The sequence below is a fragment of the Terrapene carolina genome, unplaced genomic scaffold, assembly GCF_002925995.2.
Source record: "Terrapene carolina triunguis isolate 2854851 unplaced genomic scaffold, T_m_triunguis-2.0 Scaffold112, whole genome shotgun sequence".
NCBI classification, from domain to species: Eukaryota; Metazoa; Chordata; order Testudines; family Emydidae; genus Terrapene; species Terrapene triunguis.
Window position 1 is genome coordinate 4,895,729 of NW_020664463.1, and position 13,810 is coordinate 4,909,538.

General features: G+C 41.4%; 1 protein-coding gene across 1 annotated transcript in view; it reads left to right on the forward strand.

Annotated features, from left to right (window-relative positions):
- The window catches only part of LOC113406599 (solute carrier organic anion transporter family member 1C1-like), a 40,484-nt gene extending 31,868 nt beyond the window's left edge, over positions 1–8,616 (forward strand). Inside the window, exons 11-14 of the mRNA XM_026652206.1 lie at positions 4,215–4,273; positions 5,569–5,633; positions 6,925–7,042; positions 8,243–8,616. Coding sequence (XP_026507991.1) covers positions 4,215–4,273; positions 5,569–5,633; positions 6,925–7,042; positions 8,243–8,465 — 465 coding nt within the window. The 3' untranslated portion in view covers positions 8,466–8,616. The remainder of the gene's footprint in view (positions 1–4,214; positions 4,274–5,568; positions 5,634–6,924; positions 7,043–8,242) is intronic.
- Positions 8,617–13,810: the final 5,194 nt, after the last annotated feature.

Sequence of the window (13,810 nt, forward strand, 5' to 3'; positions counted from 1 at the left end):
AGGCCACTTCTTATAGCTCTGATAGTGGAAACTTACATAACTTTAAATGCCCTTTAAACTGCAAGAATGGTGGCAAATGATCTTAGAGTATCAGAGAATCAAGCCTTGTGTGTACGCATAGTCAGTCAAATTTTCATAGGTACTGAATATCCAAAAATGCCATTGATTTAAGTGTGTGTGTGTGTGTGTGTGTGTGTATTAAATAATTACAAAAGAAACTAGAGACAGACTAAAACCAAACCAGAAGCTGAAAATCCACTCAGATCCTCCCCTTAGGATTCATGCCAAATTAGTAATTCCATATTATCAGTTAAAAATCTTGAATGCAACATAACAAAAGTAGAATTTAGCTGAGATTTTTTTTCTATTGTATCAATAACTGCCTTTCACAGAGACAGTCACATGTAATAGTGGACCAGTGGCACCATGACTTATCCAGTACTGAATAGAGGCTTGCAAGCTAATTTTCAGAAAATATATAGGGGATATAATATGATCTATGTATAATCTTGATTTGTTCAGCTTCAGTCTGCTCTCTCTGACTTCCAAGAACCTACGTTTTAGGCATCAGCCTCACTGCCTCTTGAAAATCTTTCCTCCTCAGTTCCTTTGGCCAGACTCCCTTCAGCTTCCCTTGCCTAGCTTCCAAAATGCAAAAAAATAACATCTACGTAACTGAGAGTGTGGAGATTGTATTTCAAATTGTCCCAACTTTTGAAAGAACTCATTTGACATATACCCTTTCTCACTGCAAGAGTTTAAGTATCATCCTGGACAGACAGTGCTAAAGCTGGAAATACTCTGACTATCGGGCTTTATGCAAAAATGCCACCATGAGATACTGAAGTAACATAATTTCAAGTGTGATTCCAGCATAATCACAGATATACACCTCTACCCCGATATAATGATGTCCTCGGGAGCCAAAAAATCTTACTGCATTATAGGTGAAACCGCGTTATATCGAACTTGCTTTGATCCGCCGGTATTTTTCAATTCACCTCATACATGTACTGTAGTGCATTCTCTTTATCATGAAAGTTGAACTTACAAATGTAGAATATGTATAAAAAATAACTGCTCTGAAAAATAAAACAATGTAAAACTTTAGAGCCTACAAGTCCATCCAGTCCTACTTCAGCCAATCACTCAGACAAACAAACTTGGTTATAATTTGTAGGAGATAATGCTGCCCGCTTCTTGTTTACAATGTCACCTGAAAGTGAGAACAGGTGTTTGCATGGCACTGTTGTAGCCGGCGTTGCAAGATATTTACGTGCCAGATGCGCTGAAGATTCATGTGTCCCTTCATGCTTCAACTACCATTCCATAGGACATGCGTCCATGCTGATGATGGGTTCTGCTCGATAACAATCCAAAGGAGACCGATGCAGGTTCATCATCTGAGTCAGGTGCCACCAGCAGAAGGTTGATTTTCTTTTTTGGTGGCTTGGGTTCTGTAGTTTCTGCTCCTTTAAGACTTCTGAAAGCATGGTCTACATCTCATCCCTCTCAGATTTTGGAAGGCATTTCTGATTCTTAAACCTTGGGTCAAGTGCTATAGCTATTTTTAGAAATCTCACATTGGTATCTTCTTTGCGTTTTGTCAAATCTGCTGTGAAAGTGTTCTTAAAACAAACATGTGCTGGGTTATCATCCGAGACTGCTATAACATGAAATATACGCAGAATGCGGGTAAAACAGAGCAGGAAACATACAATTCTCCGCCTCAAGGAGTACAGTCACAAATTTAATTGACGCATTATTTTTTTAACAAGCATCATCAGCATGGAAGCATGTCCTCTGCAATGGTGGCTGAAGCATGAAGGGGCATATGAATGTTTAGCATATCTGGCACATAAATACCTTGCAACGCCAGCTACAAAAGTGCTATGCGAACACTTGTTCTCACTTTTAGGTGACATTGTAAATAAGAAGCAGGAAGCAGCATCTCCTGTAAATGTAAACAAACTTGTTTGTCTTAGCAATTAACTGAACAAGAAGTAGGACTAAGTGGACTTGTAGGCTCTAAAGTTTTACATTGTTTTGTTTTTGAGAGCAGTTATGTAACAAAAAAAATCTACATTTGTAAGTTACACTTTCAGGATAAAGAGATTGCACTACAGTACTTGTATGAGGTGAATTGAAAAATACTATTTCTTTTGTTTTTTACAGTGCAAATACTTGTAATCAAAAATAAATATAAAGTGAGCACTGTACACTTTGTATTCTGCATTGTAATTGAAATCAATATATTTGAAAATATACAAAACATCCAAAAAATTTAAATAAATGGTATTCCATTATTGCTTAACAACTTGATTAATTTTTTTAATCGCATGACAGCCCTACTTGAAATGTATTGATGATTTCAGGTTCAATGTCACTAAGACCCTGTCTATTCTTGTTTTGTTTGTTTGCACCAGTTTTGTTTCAAACCAGGGTAAGCTGCCCTGTACAAGCCCCTTCTTCCAGCAGGACAGCACATCTAAGAGGGGAGTTGCATTTGTGAAGCAACATCAACTGCAAAAAATTCCCAGTACAGAATGAGCAGTGGTCATTGTTGGAATGAGTGTAGGAAATATAAAAGCATAATAAATTATTAAGCCACCATTTAAATTTTCAACTCAAAGGCATCTATATTTCTATCTGAAGAAATATTTAGGGAGGATAGAACTCCTTCTGTCAAAGTCAGTTGAAGTTGCCTGGACTCCACACACCTAGACATTTGCTACCATGTGATTTTTCCATTTTCAATTATCTATATGGAACCGTTTTGAAATGCTTTCAGCAATAATCGCAAATTTTAAAAAACACTTTTCATGACATAAATCAGAAGATAAAACTATATGCAAAACTTTGCATATAATTTGCAAACAGAAAAAGGGACTACATTTATTTTAAAAAATTCAGTTAATTTAGTTAATTTACTGTGGGCCAGATTCTGATGCCCTCACTCTCTGAGTAATCCCATTGAAACCAATGGGACTAATTGCAAACTACTCAACATGAGTAAGGGCATCAGAATCTGGCCCCTAGAAAATTAACAAAATGAATCCATTTTACAAAATAAATCAGTTCCTTTGTCTGTTCGTGAATCATCTCCAAACATATTTGAAGTTGCTCATTATTGTGAAATCATTCAATGATTGGCTTTCCAAGAAAAATTTTATGAACAAAAAATGAGATTATGTTCACAGAATGCAAATATGTGCACTTTAGAAACAAAATTACTGCCCAAGTGAATTTGCAGTTTTCATTCAAGCAACCATTTGCCAATGATTTTTTTTTTGGTGGCATTTTCAGCCAACTCTAACATTAAAAGTTGGTTCTGGTACTTGGTGCAAACTGGCAAAAATATGAAATGTGAGATCCAAATGTGGCATATGAATGCAGAAGCTAAATCTCTACAAGACTTTAAGATTTAGTGACATTTGCTTCAAGGGTTTACAGGATTAAAATCAGTGAAATGTGCTTATGCCCAGTGACTGATTCATTTATTGTAGTGTTCCTTTAAAGGTATTAGGCTAATTAGGATTGCCAAAGGACTTTAGAAACTATTGAAGTTATGTGACATTAATGAAATGCAGACGGGAGTAATTTAAGTAAAGGCATGCTATTAATAGAGAGCTATAAAGTGAAGAAGGGTCACCCTAAGTTGTCTCTGAATGGACTGGCTTTCAGTGCATGGGGAAATATAGCTTCTATTGAGGAGCTGATATACTAGTTCAGGGGTCGGCAACCTTTCAGAAGTGGTGTGCCGAGTCTTCATTTATTCACTCTAATTTAAAGTTTTGCGTGCCAGTAATACATTTTAACATTTTTAGAAGGACTCTTTCTATAAGTCTATAATATATAACTAACCTATTGTTGTATGTAAAGTAAATAAGGTTTTTAAAATGTTTAAGAAGCTTCATTTAAAATTAAATTAAAATGCAGAGCCCCCCCCCCCGGACAGGTGGCCAGGACCCAGGCAGTGTGAGTGCCACTGAAAATCAGCTTGTGTGCCCTCTTTGGCACGCGTGCCATAGGTTGCCTACCCCTGTACTAGTTAAACAAATGCTCTGATGAAATTTTCAGTCAAATTGGAGCAACTCCTTAATATAAGGAATAATTTAAATAAAGGAGAAATTTAAATATAAAGAAGCAGATTTCAGATACTAAATCTCTCTTTCTTGGTTTCCAGCATCTGAATGTATTAATTTTATTTGTAGATGGGGCCTGATTCACTAATTTCTTTGAACCTTTGTGTCATCATTTGCACTAGTACAAAGTGAGTGTAAAAATATGAGATTATTCTGCTCTATTAACACGTTACACCTACTTTTGTACTGGTGTAAATAACTGCACAAGGGCGGGGCATTGGAGAATCAGGCCTATCAATGCGGTTGCTAAGAAGTTCTTTTGACTTTGGATACTTAGTTATGTTTTTGATGCAGGCCTCTTGTGTACTTTTGAGTGTTAGTTAAATAGATGGAGGGCCTGATTATCATTGACACTAAGGCTTCTTGACACGGCTGTGGCTGTGTACGGGGCCCTGAAAGTGGTCAGTCAGAGCCGTGTCAATGAGGGGCTGTAGTATAAATGAGAATCTTCTGAAGAGGCTTTAAAATTCTTTTAAAATACCCTTTGAAGGGACGACTTCCTGGAATGTCTTTTCAAGACACTAAATTACTGTTTCTTGCAGTATGTCATTGCTGCCATCCTTAGATAATATTCTGGAAATGGTTTTGAGGAAAATAATGTGTCTTCATAGGTGACTTTCCCCATAGGTGTGGGGAAACCCTTGATTCCACAACCCTTGATTTCAGTGGAATTTGTGTGTACTCCTTAGCTCAGGAGGCACCCAGTACCTTGTAGGCTTAAACTCCAAAACATTATATTTATCCACAGTACAGATTTAGCTTCAGCCTTCTTATTGAGCTACTTACATATGCTTAACAGGATGGCCAAGACATTAATAAATTGTATTATTAACTACCGTTAACACAAGGAAATGCATGTATCAGGTAGAGCAAAGCACTTTGACATATGCCTAATTTTAAGCACATCAGTAGTCCTATTCATTTCAGTGGGACTATTCGTATGCTAAAAGTTAAGCCTGTGCTTAAGGTCTTTGCTGGCCAGGGTCAGAATGTTTGTTTGTTTGCTATGTATGTAAGGGCATGGCCCTGCAGTCCTTGTGACTGCAAAACTCATTTACTTACATCAGAGCTATGTTCATATTACTAGCCATCACTACATTGAGTCAGAAGGCTTTTGAAATGCTTGGCTGTGTGTTTGCAGAACTAACTTTCCACAGATTGTGGAGTGTGTGAGTAACTCCTAAAAGTTGTTCCAGTTTGAAGATGCATTGCTGTCTTCTTAAAATTTCAGATTGAATTTAGATGTTAAGAATCCCTAGGCCTGATTTTCACGCCAGCACATTAAATTCATGCCTGTTGTAGTGCCACTGTAATCAATGGCATTACCTCAAAGTAAAACTAGCATAATAGAGTGGAAAATCAAGGCCCTCCATTTGTAATTAATGTTTTATTTCACTTTAACAATCATTTCTCTTTTTTTTAGGTGCATTAAACCACAACTAAAATCTTTTGCGCTCGGTATTTATACCTTGGCAATAAGAGTTCTTGGTAAGTTTGGTTCTACACTTCATCTTATTTGGATACATTGTAGTACTGTTCTTATTAACTGCTTATGGCAGCAGTGACCTAGAATGTTGTCTAGAATTAACTTTAGCTGCCATATGCATATCAAATGGTAAAAATATGACAAATATTAGGAATAGGAGAACTGTGAGAGAATTTGTGTTTTGTGAAACCTGTAAAAAAATTCCATTTATTATCAAAATGTTAACAAGTACTGAAAGAATATGCAAAGACAACAAGGAAACAGCAGTATTATTTCTAGAGTTGTTCTTTTTCATACAACATTAAACCATATTTGAGTTTCCTCTCCCTAACCTAGTTATTCAGAGACACTATGGCGATTGTCATAGTATAATGACTAGAACAGAATAGAATAGGGCCTCTGTTTCTGCTCAGTCTTTACTCAGACATATTTTCATTGACTTCACTGAGAATTTGCCTAAATACAGGCCACTGATGTCAAGGGCAGATTTAAAGTCTTTCTACTGGCTTCAATGGGCATTAGGGCTTGATCATATATCCTTTGCTCACATTAAACACCCACTAAAGTCAGTGGGAGAGTTAAGTGTGCAAGGAATGCAGGATCTGACTCCTTATTTAAGCAACTGATATGACTGGCTCACATCAGCCTAATATATATAATCAAGTTGTTATTATGAGGAGAGATTAATAAGACTGGAACTTTTCAGCTTGGAAAAGAGACGATTAAGGGGGGGATATGCTAGAGGTCTATACAATCATGATGGGTATGGAGAAAATAAATAAAGAAGTGTTATGTATTCCTTCTCATAACTCAAGAACTAGGGGTCACCAAATGAAATTAATAGGCAGCAGGTTTAAAACAAACAAAAGGAAGTATTACTTCACACAACACACAGTCAACCTGTGGAACTCTTTGCCAGAGGATGTTGTGAAGGCCAAGACTATAACAGGGTTCAGAAAAGAATTAGATAAGTTCATGGAGGATAGTCCATCAATGGCTATTAGCCAGGATGGGCAGGGATGGTGTTTCTAGCCTGTGTTTGCCAGAAGCTGGGAATGGGCGACAAACATGACGTGGATCTCTTGATGATTATCTGCTCTGTTCATTCCCTCTGAAGCACCTGGCATTGGCCACTGTTGGAGACAGGATACTGGGTGAGATGGACCTTTAGTATGACCCAGTGTGGCCATTCTTATGTTCTTATTATTGTGTATCATATTGTTAATAAATCTATAAAATTAATAATATTTTAATGCAAAAGTCACATTAATGCTCTTTGTTTAATACTTACAGCAGGAGTCCCAGCCCCTGTGTATTTTGGAGTGTCAATAGACACCACATGCTTGAAATGGGGAAGCAAAAGGTGTGGGGGAAGAGGAGCGTGTAGACTATATGATTCTAATGCATTTAGGTAAGAGATTTGGTGAATTCATTCTTTCTGCTCACATATTTTAACTATGTTTACACACTGAGGACTAGAGCTGGTAGAAAATTATGGTCAAAACTTTTTTGGATGGACAGTTGGGTTTTTAATTAAACAAAAATGATCATGGAAGGTATCTGCTTTTCTTGAAAGCAAAACCCCAAAACCAGAAAAATGGGAGGTGGGGAAATGATGGAAAACCAAAAATATTTTGGTTTGGGGCTATTTGGGGCTGAAACTCTTCAGTTTGGGGCACTTTGTGACTGATATTTATTCAGTTCCCCCTCCTTTTTATAGAAAGTTTAAATTTTCTGCAGAAACATCTCTCCCCCTCACCCCCAGTTTTTTTTCCCAACTAGCTCTAGTGCAGACCAGACTGTGGTAGCTAATTGCTGCTGCACATTGGGACAATACAGAGCTGGATCACAACAAGGCATTATTGTCAGGGAGCCACAAAAGCCGGTAACAAGGTGTGCTAGCTCTTTAAGGACCAGCCTAGGTTCAGTATAGTTACTGATTTCTTCCCAGGACAGAGACATTCTCAGAGATGTTCTAGGGAACAACATCTAGAGACTAGAACAACAAGACATGCTGGGAAATGGGGTTGGCATATAATATTCTCCTCTTTTCTGGTAAAAAAGAGACTTGGAGGAAGCAGGGCTGCTGGTAGATCTCACCACTGAGGAGACAAGAAGTTAGGTAAGGAGTAAGTCCCGTTTTGAATAGTCCTATGGAAAGAAATAGAAAGATTAGGAACCTGGCAGGACTCCATTTTCATTTGGGGACTCCAGGTATTTCTGTAACACAGTAACAAATAATTAGAATAGTTCATAATTATTAATAATAAATGCCTGCATCACAGAAATGCCAGTCTTGTTGGTATCTCTGATGAAACTGCCAAGGTTTGAATTGACTGCTAAAGAGATGTAAACATTCCTCTCCCACTGAAGGACATTGGTAGGTTCAGTGTGTGGGAAGCTCATACTGCCATTGCCTGTGCTGTACCTGATATATGGCTAAAACTCAGGGTGTTAAACAAGCAGCTTGCATTAACACCATATTCATTCAGTTTTACCAATTTTATCAGAATTATGAATGACTCCCTTCTGCAGAGTTCTTTCAGATGTAACTGAGGCATTAATTGTGTATTACTTTTATGGAAGACTGATTGAGATTCTTCTTTTATAGATACATATATTTGGGATTAACCGTGGTCTTGGGCACCATGTCCGTTTTCTTGAGTATTGCGGTCCTTTTCGTCTTAAAGAAAAGGTATGTTCCACAAGACGAAAACATCGCAGCCAATGGAGGGAGAGGAATGGTCTCGGTGCAAAACAGAAAAGATAATTTTGTCAATAGCGACTATTTAATTCAGACAACCTACTGGCCAGAAAAGGAAACTCGACTTTAGGAAAATGGATTTTTTCAGGGGGATTTTGACCAGCAGGGGGAGTTCCATACAGAAATCCGTCATAAGTGAACATGTTTTAGTGGGTGGATGTAATTGAGCATCCATTTTGAAAATGTTCCCCTTTATGCAAGTTTGACTGTAAATACCAAAAATCTTCTTAGAATGTGTATAGGTCTGAAAATACAGTTCAACATTTGTCTTAAAAATATGGGGTGAAATTCACTCTTCTCCACACAAAGCCCAGGTAACAGACTCTTTGCAGGGAATTAAGTGGGGGTTCTGGAGGTGCCATTCACTTCTTAACCTGAAGGCAGGCAGTATGGCTGCCGCAGAGTTCCTCCTCAGCAACTCTTCTAGTTTTCAGTGTGAGGGGTAAGGGGTGGCCTGGAACCTATGGTCCAATCTTAGTGATCTCTTCCACATTGACCTATAAGGAATGGGCCTGGAAATACCCTTCATGGTACACAAGGGACATAGAGACCCCCTTCCATGGATGCTTGCCCATAAATGCCCCATACAACCAACCCAATTGAAACAGTTAAGTGGCATCTTGGGCTTTCTGTGAGGCTCTGAACATGAGGTAGATTCCATCCATGATGTTTTGACCGTTCAGTGTTGTGGTTAGGAATTGCTTCTCAAATTTACTCATACAACCTCTGTTAAATCATGGCATCAATAACAAAAAAGTTGTCACTAGTAAAACCACTACTCTGCCAAAGGAAATTTGGATTAAAGATACAGCTATTTTATGTTTTAAATGGTTTCTTACTGTTTGCTAACACTCAATGACTGTATAATTCCATACCTTTTTTATACAATGTAATAAGCAAGATGATATAACATATATCTGTTTAAAAAACAATGACAAGACCCTTTGGGAATAATAAAATAAATCCTAAGAGCAGCAGTCTTTGTTTATTTCCTTTTATTTATGTGTTTTAATTTATTTAATTAATCAGGGCAGAAATGTGTCAAAGCATCTAGATTGATTTTTTTTTCTTGATTTTGGTTATATTTGTTCTTTGATATGTTTGTGAATAAGGAGAACTGGATGAATGTTAATATCTGTGTTAACCATGGAACAAGGTACTCTGAAGAGTTTACTGAAAATACCACTCCAGCCAATATCCTTCAAAGGAATAAATGCCTTTAGAGTGCCAAGTGACAGATATTCTTTACCTCTGGGTCATATTATTTGCAACATAAGCTCACATCACATGACTGTAAATCACATGGGAACTGAGTCTCAAGGGTGAATCTGTTACATTAGAGTGGTACCCTGGCTGGTCAGATTTTACTCCTGAGGGCATTCTGCGTCAAAAAAATTAAAATTCTGTGCACAATGTTTTAAAATTCTGCAAGTTTTATTTGTCAATAACTAAATGCAGAGGCTCCAGCATGGCAGTGGGGAGCACAGGCCACTGGCTGTATGAAGGTGGGCATCACCCTGCAGCCTCCCCACCCCTGGGACATGGACTCAGTGGTGAGGCTGCACATGACCCTGACCTAGCCCAAGGCCTGGGCCTGCCCCAGAAACACCCTGGAGCCCTGCTGCCCTGCACCAGGTGTGGGGCAGGCAGGATCCAAGTGTGGAGCTCAGTGCGGAGGGATCCAAGTGGGGGGTGAGAGGATTCTGTGTGGGACAATCTGGGTGCAGGCAGCTCATTGGGGGATCTAGGTGTGGGGGGATCTGGATGCACAGAGGCTCGTTGGGGGGGTTCCAGGTGTGGGGGCAATCAGACTCTGCAGGGGGGCTTCCAGGTGAAGGTTGTTGGGGCTCAGCAGAGGGGTCTGGGTGTGGGGCTCTCAGTGGGGGTGTCTGGGTGCTGGGGGAGTGGGGCTTGGTGGGGTGGGGATCTGGGTGCAGCTAGTTGGAGGTCAGTGGCATGAGGATCTGGATGTGGGGGCTCAGGGAGGTGCAGGGGCTGGGGCTCATCAGGATGGGGCTTTGAATGCAGGGAGATCAGTGGGAGGTGGTCTGGGTGCAGGGAGGCTCCAGATGCAGGGGTTGAAGTTGGGTGGGGTTTGGGTATGAAGGGCTAGGGGGGGTCTGGGTGCACGGCGTGAGGCTTGGTGTGTCTAGGTATAGGAGGTCCAGATGCATGGGGGTTGGGCGGCTGGGGGAGCTTCTCCCTGTACAGTGACCCCCTTTCCCCCCCGCAGCTGAGGAGCAATGGGGGCAGGAAGCAGGGGAGGATGCTGAGATTCCTGCAGCTGGTGAAGGTATCTGGAGGTGGGTCTGACACAGCCCCAGCCATTCTTTGCAGGGGAAGAGGAAGTCCCATCCTCTCCTGCTTCCAGCCCAGCTGCGATTAGCAGCTGATGCCGGCTCAGGGTAGGAGCCACTGGCTGGGGCGTCTCCAGCCCTGTGGTGATTTACCTCTCCGCCAGCTGCTCTGGGTGCCTGAAACAATGAACCTGCACAGCTAGGGACTGGTGCGTGTTTGTGTTTGCAGATTCCCTTTGCTTACCTGTCAGAAAGTCATTTTTCAGTGGGGAAGCAAAGAAATCTGCGGGGGACATGAATTCTGCGCACACGCAGTGGCACAGATTTCCCCCAAGAGTAAGACTTACAGTTTGAAGTTATCTAGTCCACTCTAGTTATCAAAGAACTGTGCAGGCTTCTATTATTTATTATAATTTAATATTTGTATTACCCAGGCCTCAGTAAGGAAGAGGGTCTCATTGTGCTAAGTGCTGTACAAACATACGAAAACACAGTTCTGCCACAAAACATCTAAGAAGCCATGTGACACACAAAGGCTGAGGGAAAGGGCTGAAAGCAAAACATGAACCAGGCCAAATCTTGCAAATTCCTGTGCTTTTGCAGATTAAGATCCTTGGACTTTGTGGGTCCCAACCTCATGTAAGTTTAAGCTTGGCTCATTGCCAGTTGAATGCAGGTCAGGGCTTGACTCATTCCCAGACTCAGAAATGTCAGGCATTGACATATTGCTATCTTCAGGCCAAATATCTGTACACACATTCCCAGATTTAGGCCAGAAATTTAAGGATAATTCAAATACATTGATGCAGTCTTGAACTTCCGTGGTAGATGGGACTGGGCAGGACAAGAATTTTCAAGAAAAATAAAGTGCATCATATCCTTCTGATTCCGAAAGACAAAAGAGAAAGTCAAACCATCTATACCAATGCCCATAGTTTGTGGATGGTTTTCTATGTGGCTTGTATCCTGTTCACCTGAAATTTGAAATGAGGGGTGCTATAAGAGGACTTTAGGTTTGTTTGTGACAACACTTACTTTCAGTAAGGTTTAAAAAATCACACCTTTCAGTGATGGCAGAAGAATATTTTCAGTGACCAAGTAGATATGATTGTTTCCATTGGAGAAACTATTGTGAAGTATCACATGGTCAATAGCAGATTCCTACTATCAGAGGTCATCTAGTTAGGTAGATAGATAAGGATGACTTGAGAGATGCGATCTCTATTGGTTGTACCAAAAGACCAAATGATAATCAGGAATTCTGTCTCAATAAGTCTTTTTAAAAGAAAGAGTTCTGAAGCGTTCTTAACAGAATACCATTGCCTAAAATAAATCTACAGATGACAATTTATCGCAAAGATTACCCCAATTTAGAAAAAAAAAATTAGAAATACAGATTTCCTAGTGGTTTACTCTCTGCACCACTAGCACCATGTAAGTATCAATGTGAGCCATACATATTTCTCACACATGCCTTTTGAACTGTGCTCTCTTAATAGGTGTTTTTTATCCATATGTCAGGGTTACAGTATGTTCATGAGGAGATAATTTGTGATTGTGTTCTGTAACTCAGAAAAAAAAGAGGGCCTGGGCATGGTTTTATGTAAAATTAGCTAGTTTGTAGAGGCTGTGTTAAAGCTAACACTCATCCTTGGCTGCAGGAGGACAGCCACAACAATCATGATCCAGGTTTCCACAGGTATGATTTTGGGAAACAAAAGAAATCCTAGCAATTGTATCAATCCGTTACCAGATAGGGATGGGAAAATTGCCAATATTGATGCAGAAAAGGCAAAAGTATTCAATAAATATGTCCGTTTTGTATTTGGGAAGAAGCTGGATCACATACTCCAGGCTTACAATGGTAATGAAATACTTTCTATTCCAGGGGTGGGCAAACTACGGCTCTTCAGACATTTTAATCCGGCCCTTGAGCTCCAGCTGCAGAGCGGGGTCAGGGGCTTGCCCCGCTCTGCAGGTGCTGTGGCTCTGCACAGCTCCTGGACGCAGCAGCATGTCCCCCATCTGGCTCCTACACATAGGGACATCCAGGGGGCTCCACACACTGCCCCCGCCCCAAGCACTGCCTCCACAGCTCCCATTGGCCGCGCCTCCATGTAGGAGCCAGAGGGGGGACATGCCACTGCTTCCAGGAGCTGCTCGAGGTAACCACCAACTAGAGCCTGACCCCCTCCCGCGCTCCAATCCCCAGCCCTGATCCCCCTCCTGCCCTCCGAACCCCTTGGTCCCAGGCCAGAGTACCCTCCTGCATCCCCAACCCCTCATCTCTAGCCCCACCCCAGTGTTCACACCCCCAGCCAGAGCCACACCACCCGCCGCACCCCAACCCCCTGCCCCAGCCCGGAGCCCCAGCCCGCACCTTGAACTCCTCATTTCTGGCTCTACCCCAGAGCCCTCACCCCCTCCCACAGGCCAACCCCCAATTTCTTGAGCATTCATGGCCCACCATACAATTTCCATACCCAGATGTGGCCCTCGGGCCAAAAAGTTTGCTCACCCCTGTTCTATTTAAAGGCTGTTAAAGCAACTGCTAAAGCTAAACATTTTCAGATGTGCATGACTACCTAACTTGCACCCAAGAATTTTAAAAGCATTAGCTGGGTAGTTCTCTGAGCCATTGATGCTGATATTTAACAAATCTTGGAATTCTGAAGGACTTGGGTGAGAGAGGAGAGAGAGCTTATGTTGTGTTTATATTTTAAAAAGGGTAAATGTTATGATCTGGGTAACTATAGGCCAGTGATTTTGATGTTGATGCCCCAGGCAAAATCATGGAAAAGTTGATACAGCACAATTAATACCTGCTGTACACTGACAGACGGAGGAAACCCTGCGTGGAACGGCTGGGGCGGTGGAGCTGCACTGGAGGAGCTGCGGGCGTGGGGCCGCCCAACAGCCCCATGTTCTGCTCCTTTCGCCAGCGCAGCAGGAGGGGACAGAGCCCCCCCCCCCCCTCAGGTAAGGGGGGGTGGATCAGGGGAGGGGACAGAGAGAGTGTGGGGGCCCTGGGATGGGGGCAAGGCAGGAAGGAGTCATGTGGAGGGTCACGTGACGAGGTCACCTGCCCCACCAGTCCTCCACCTCTCCCCCCCGTACC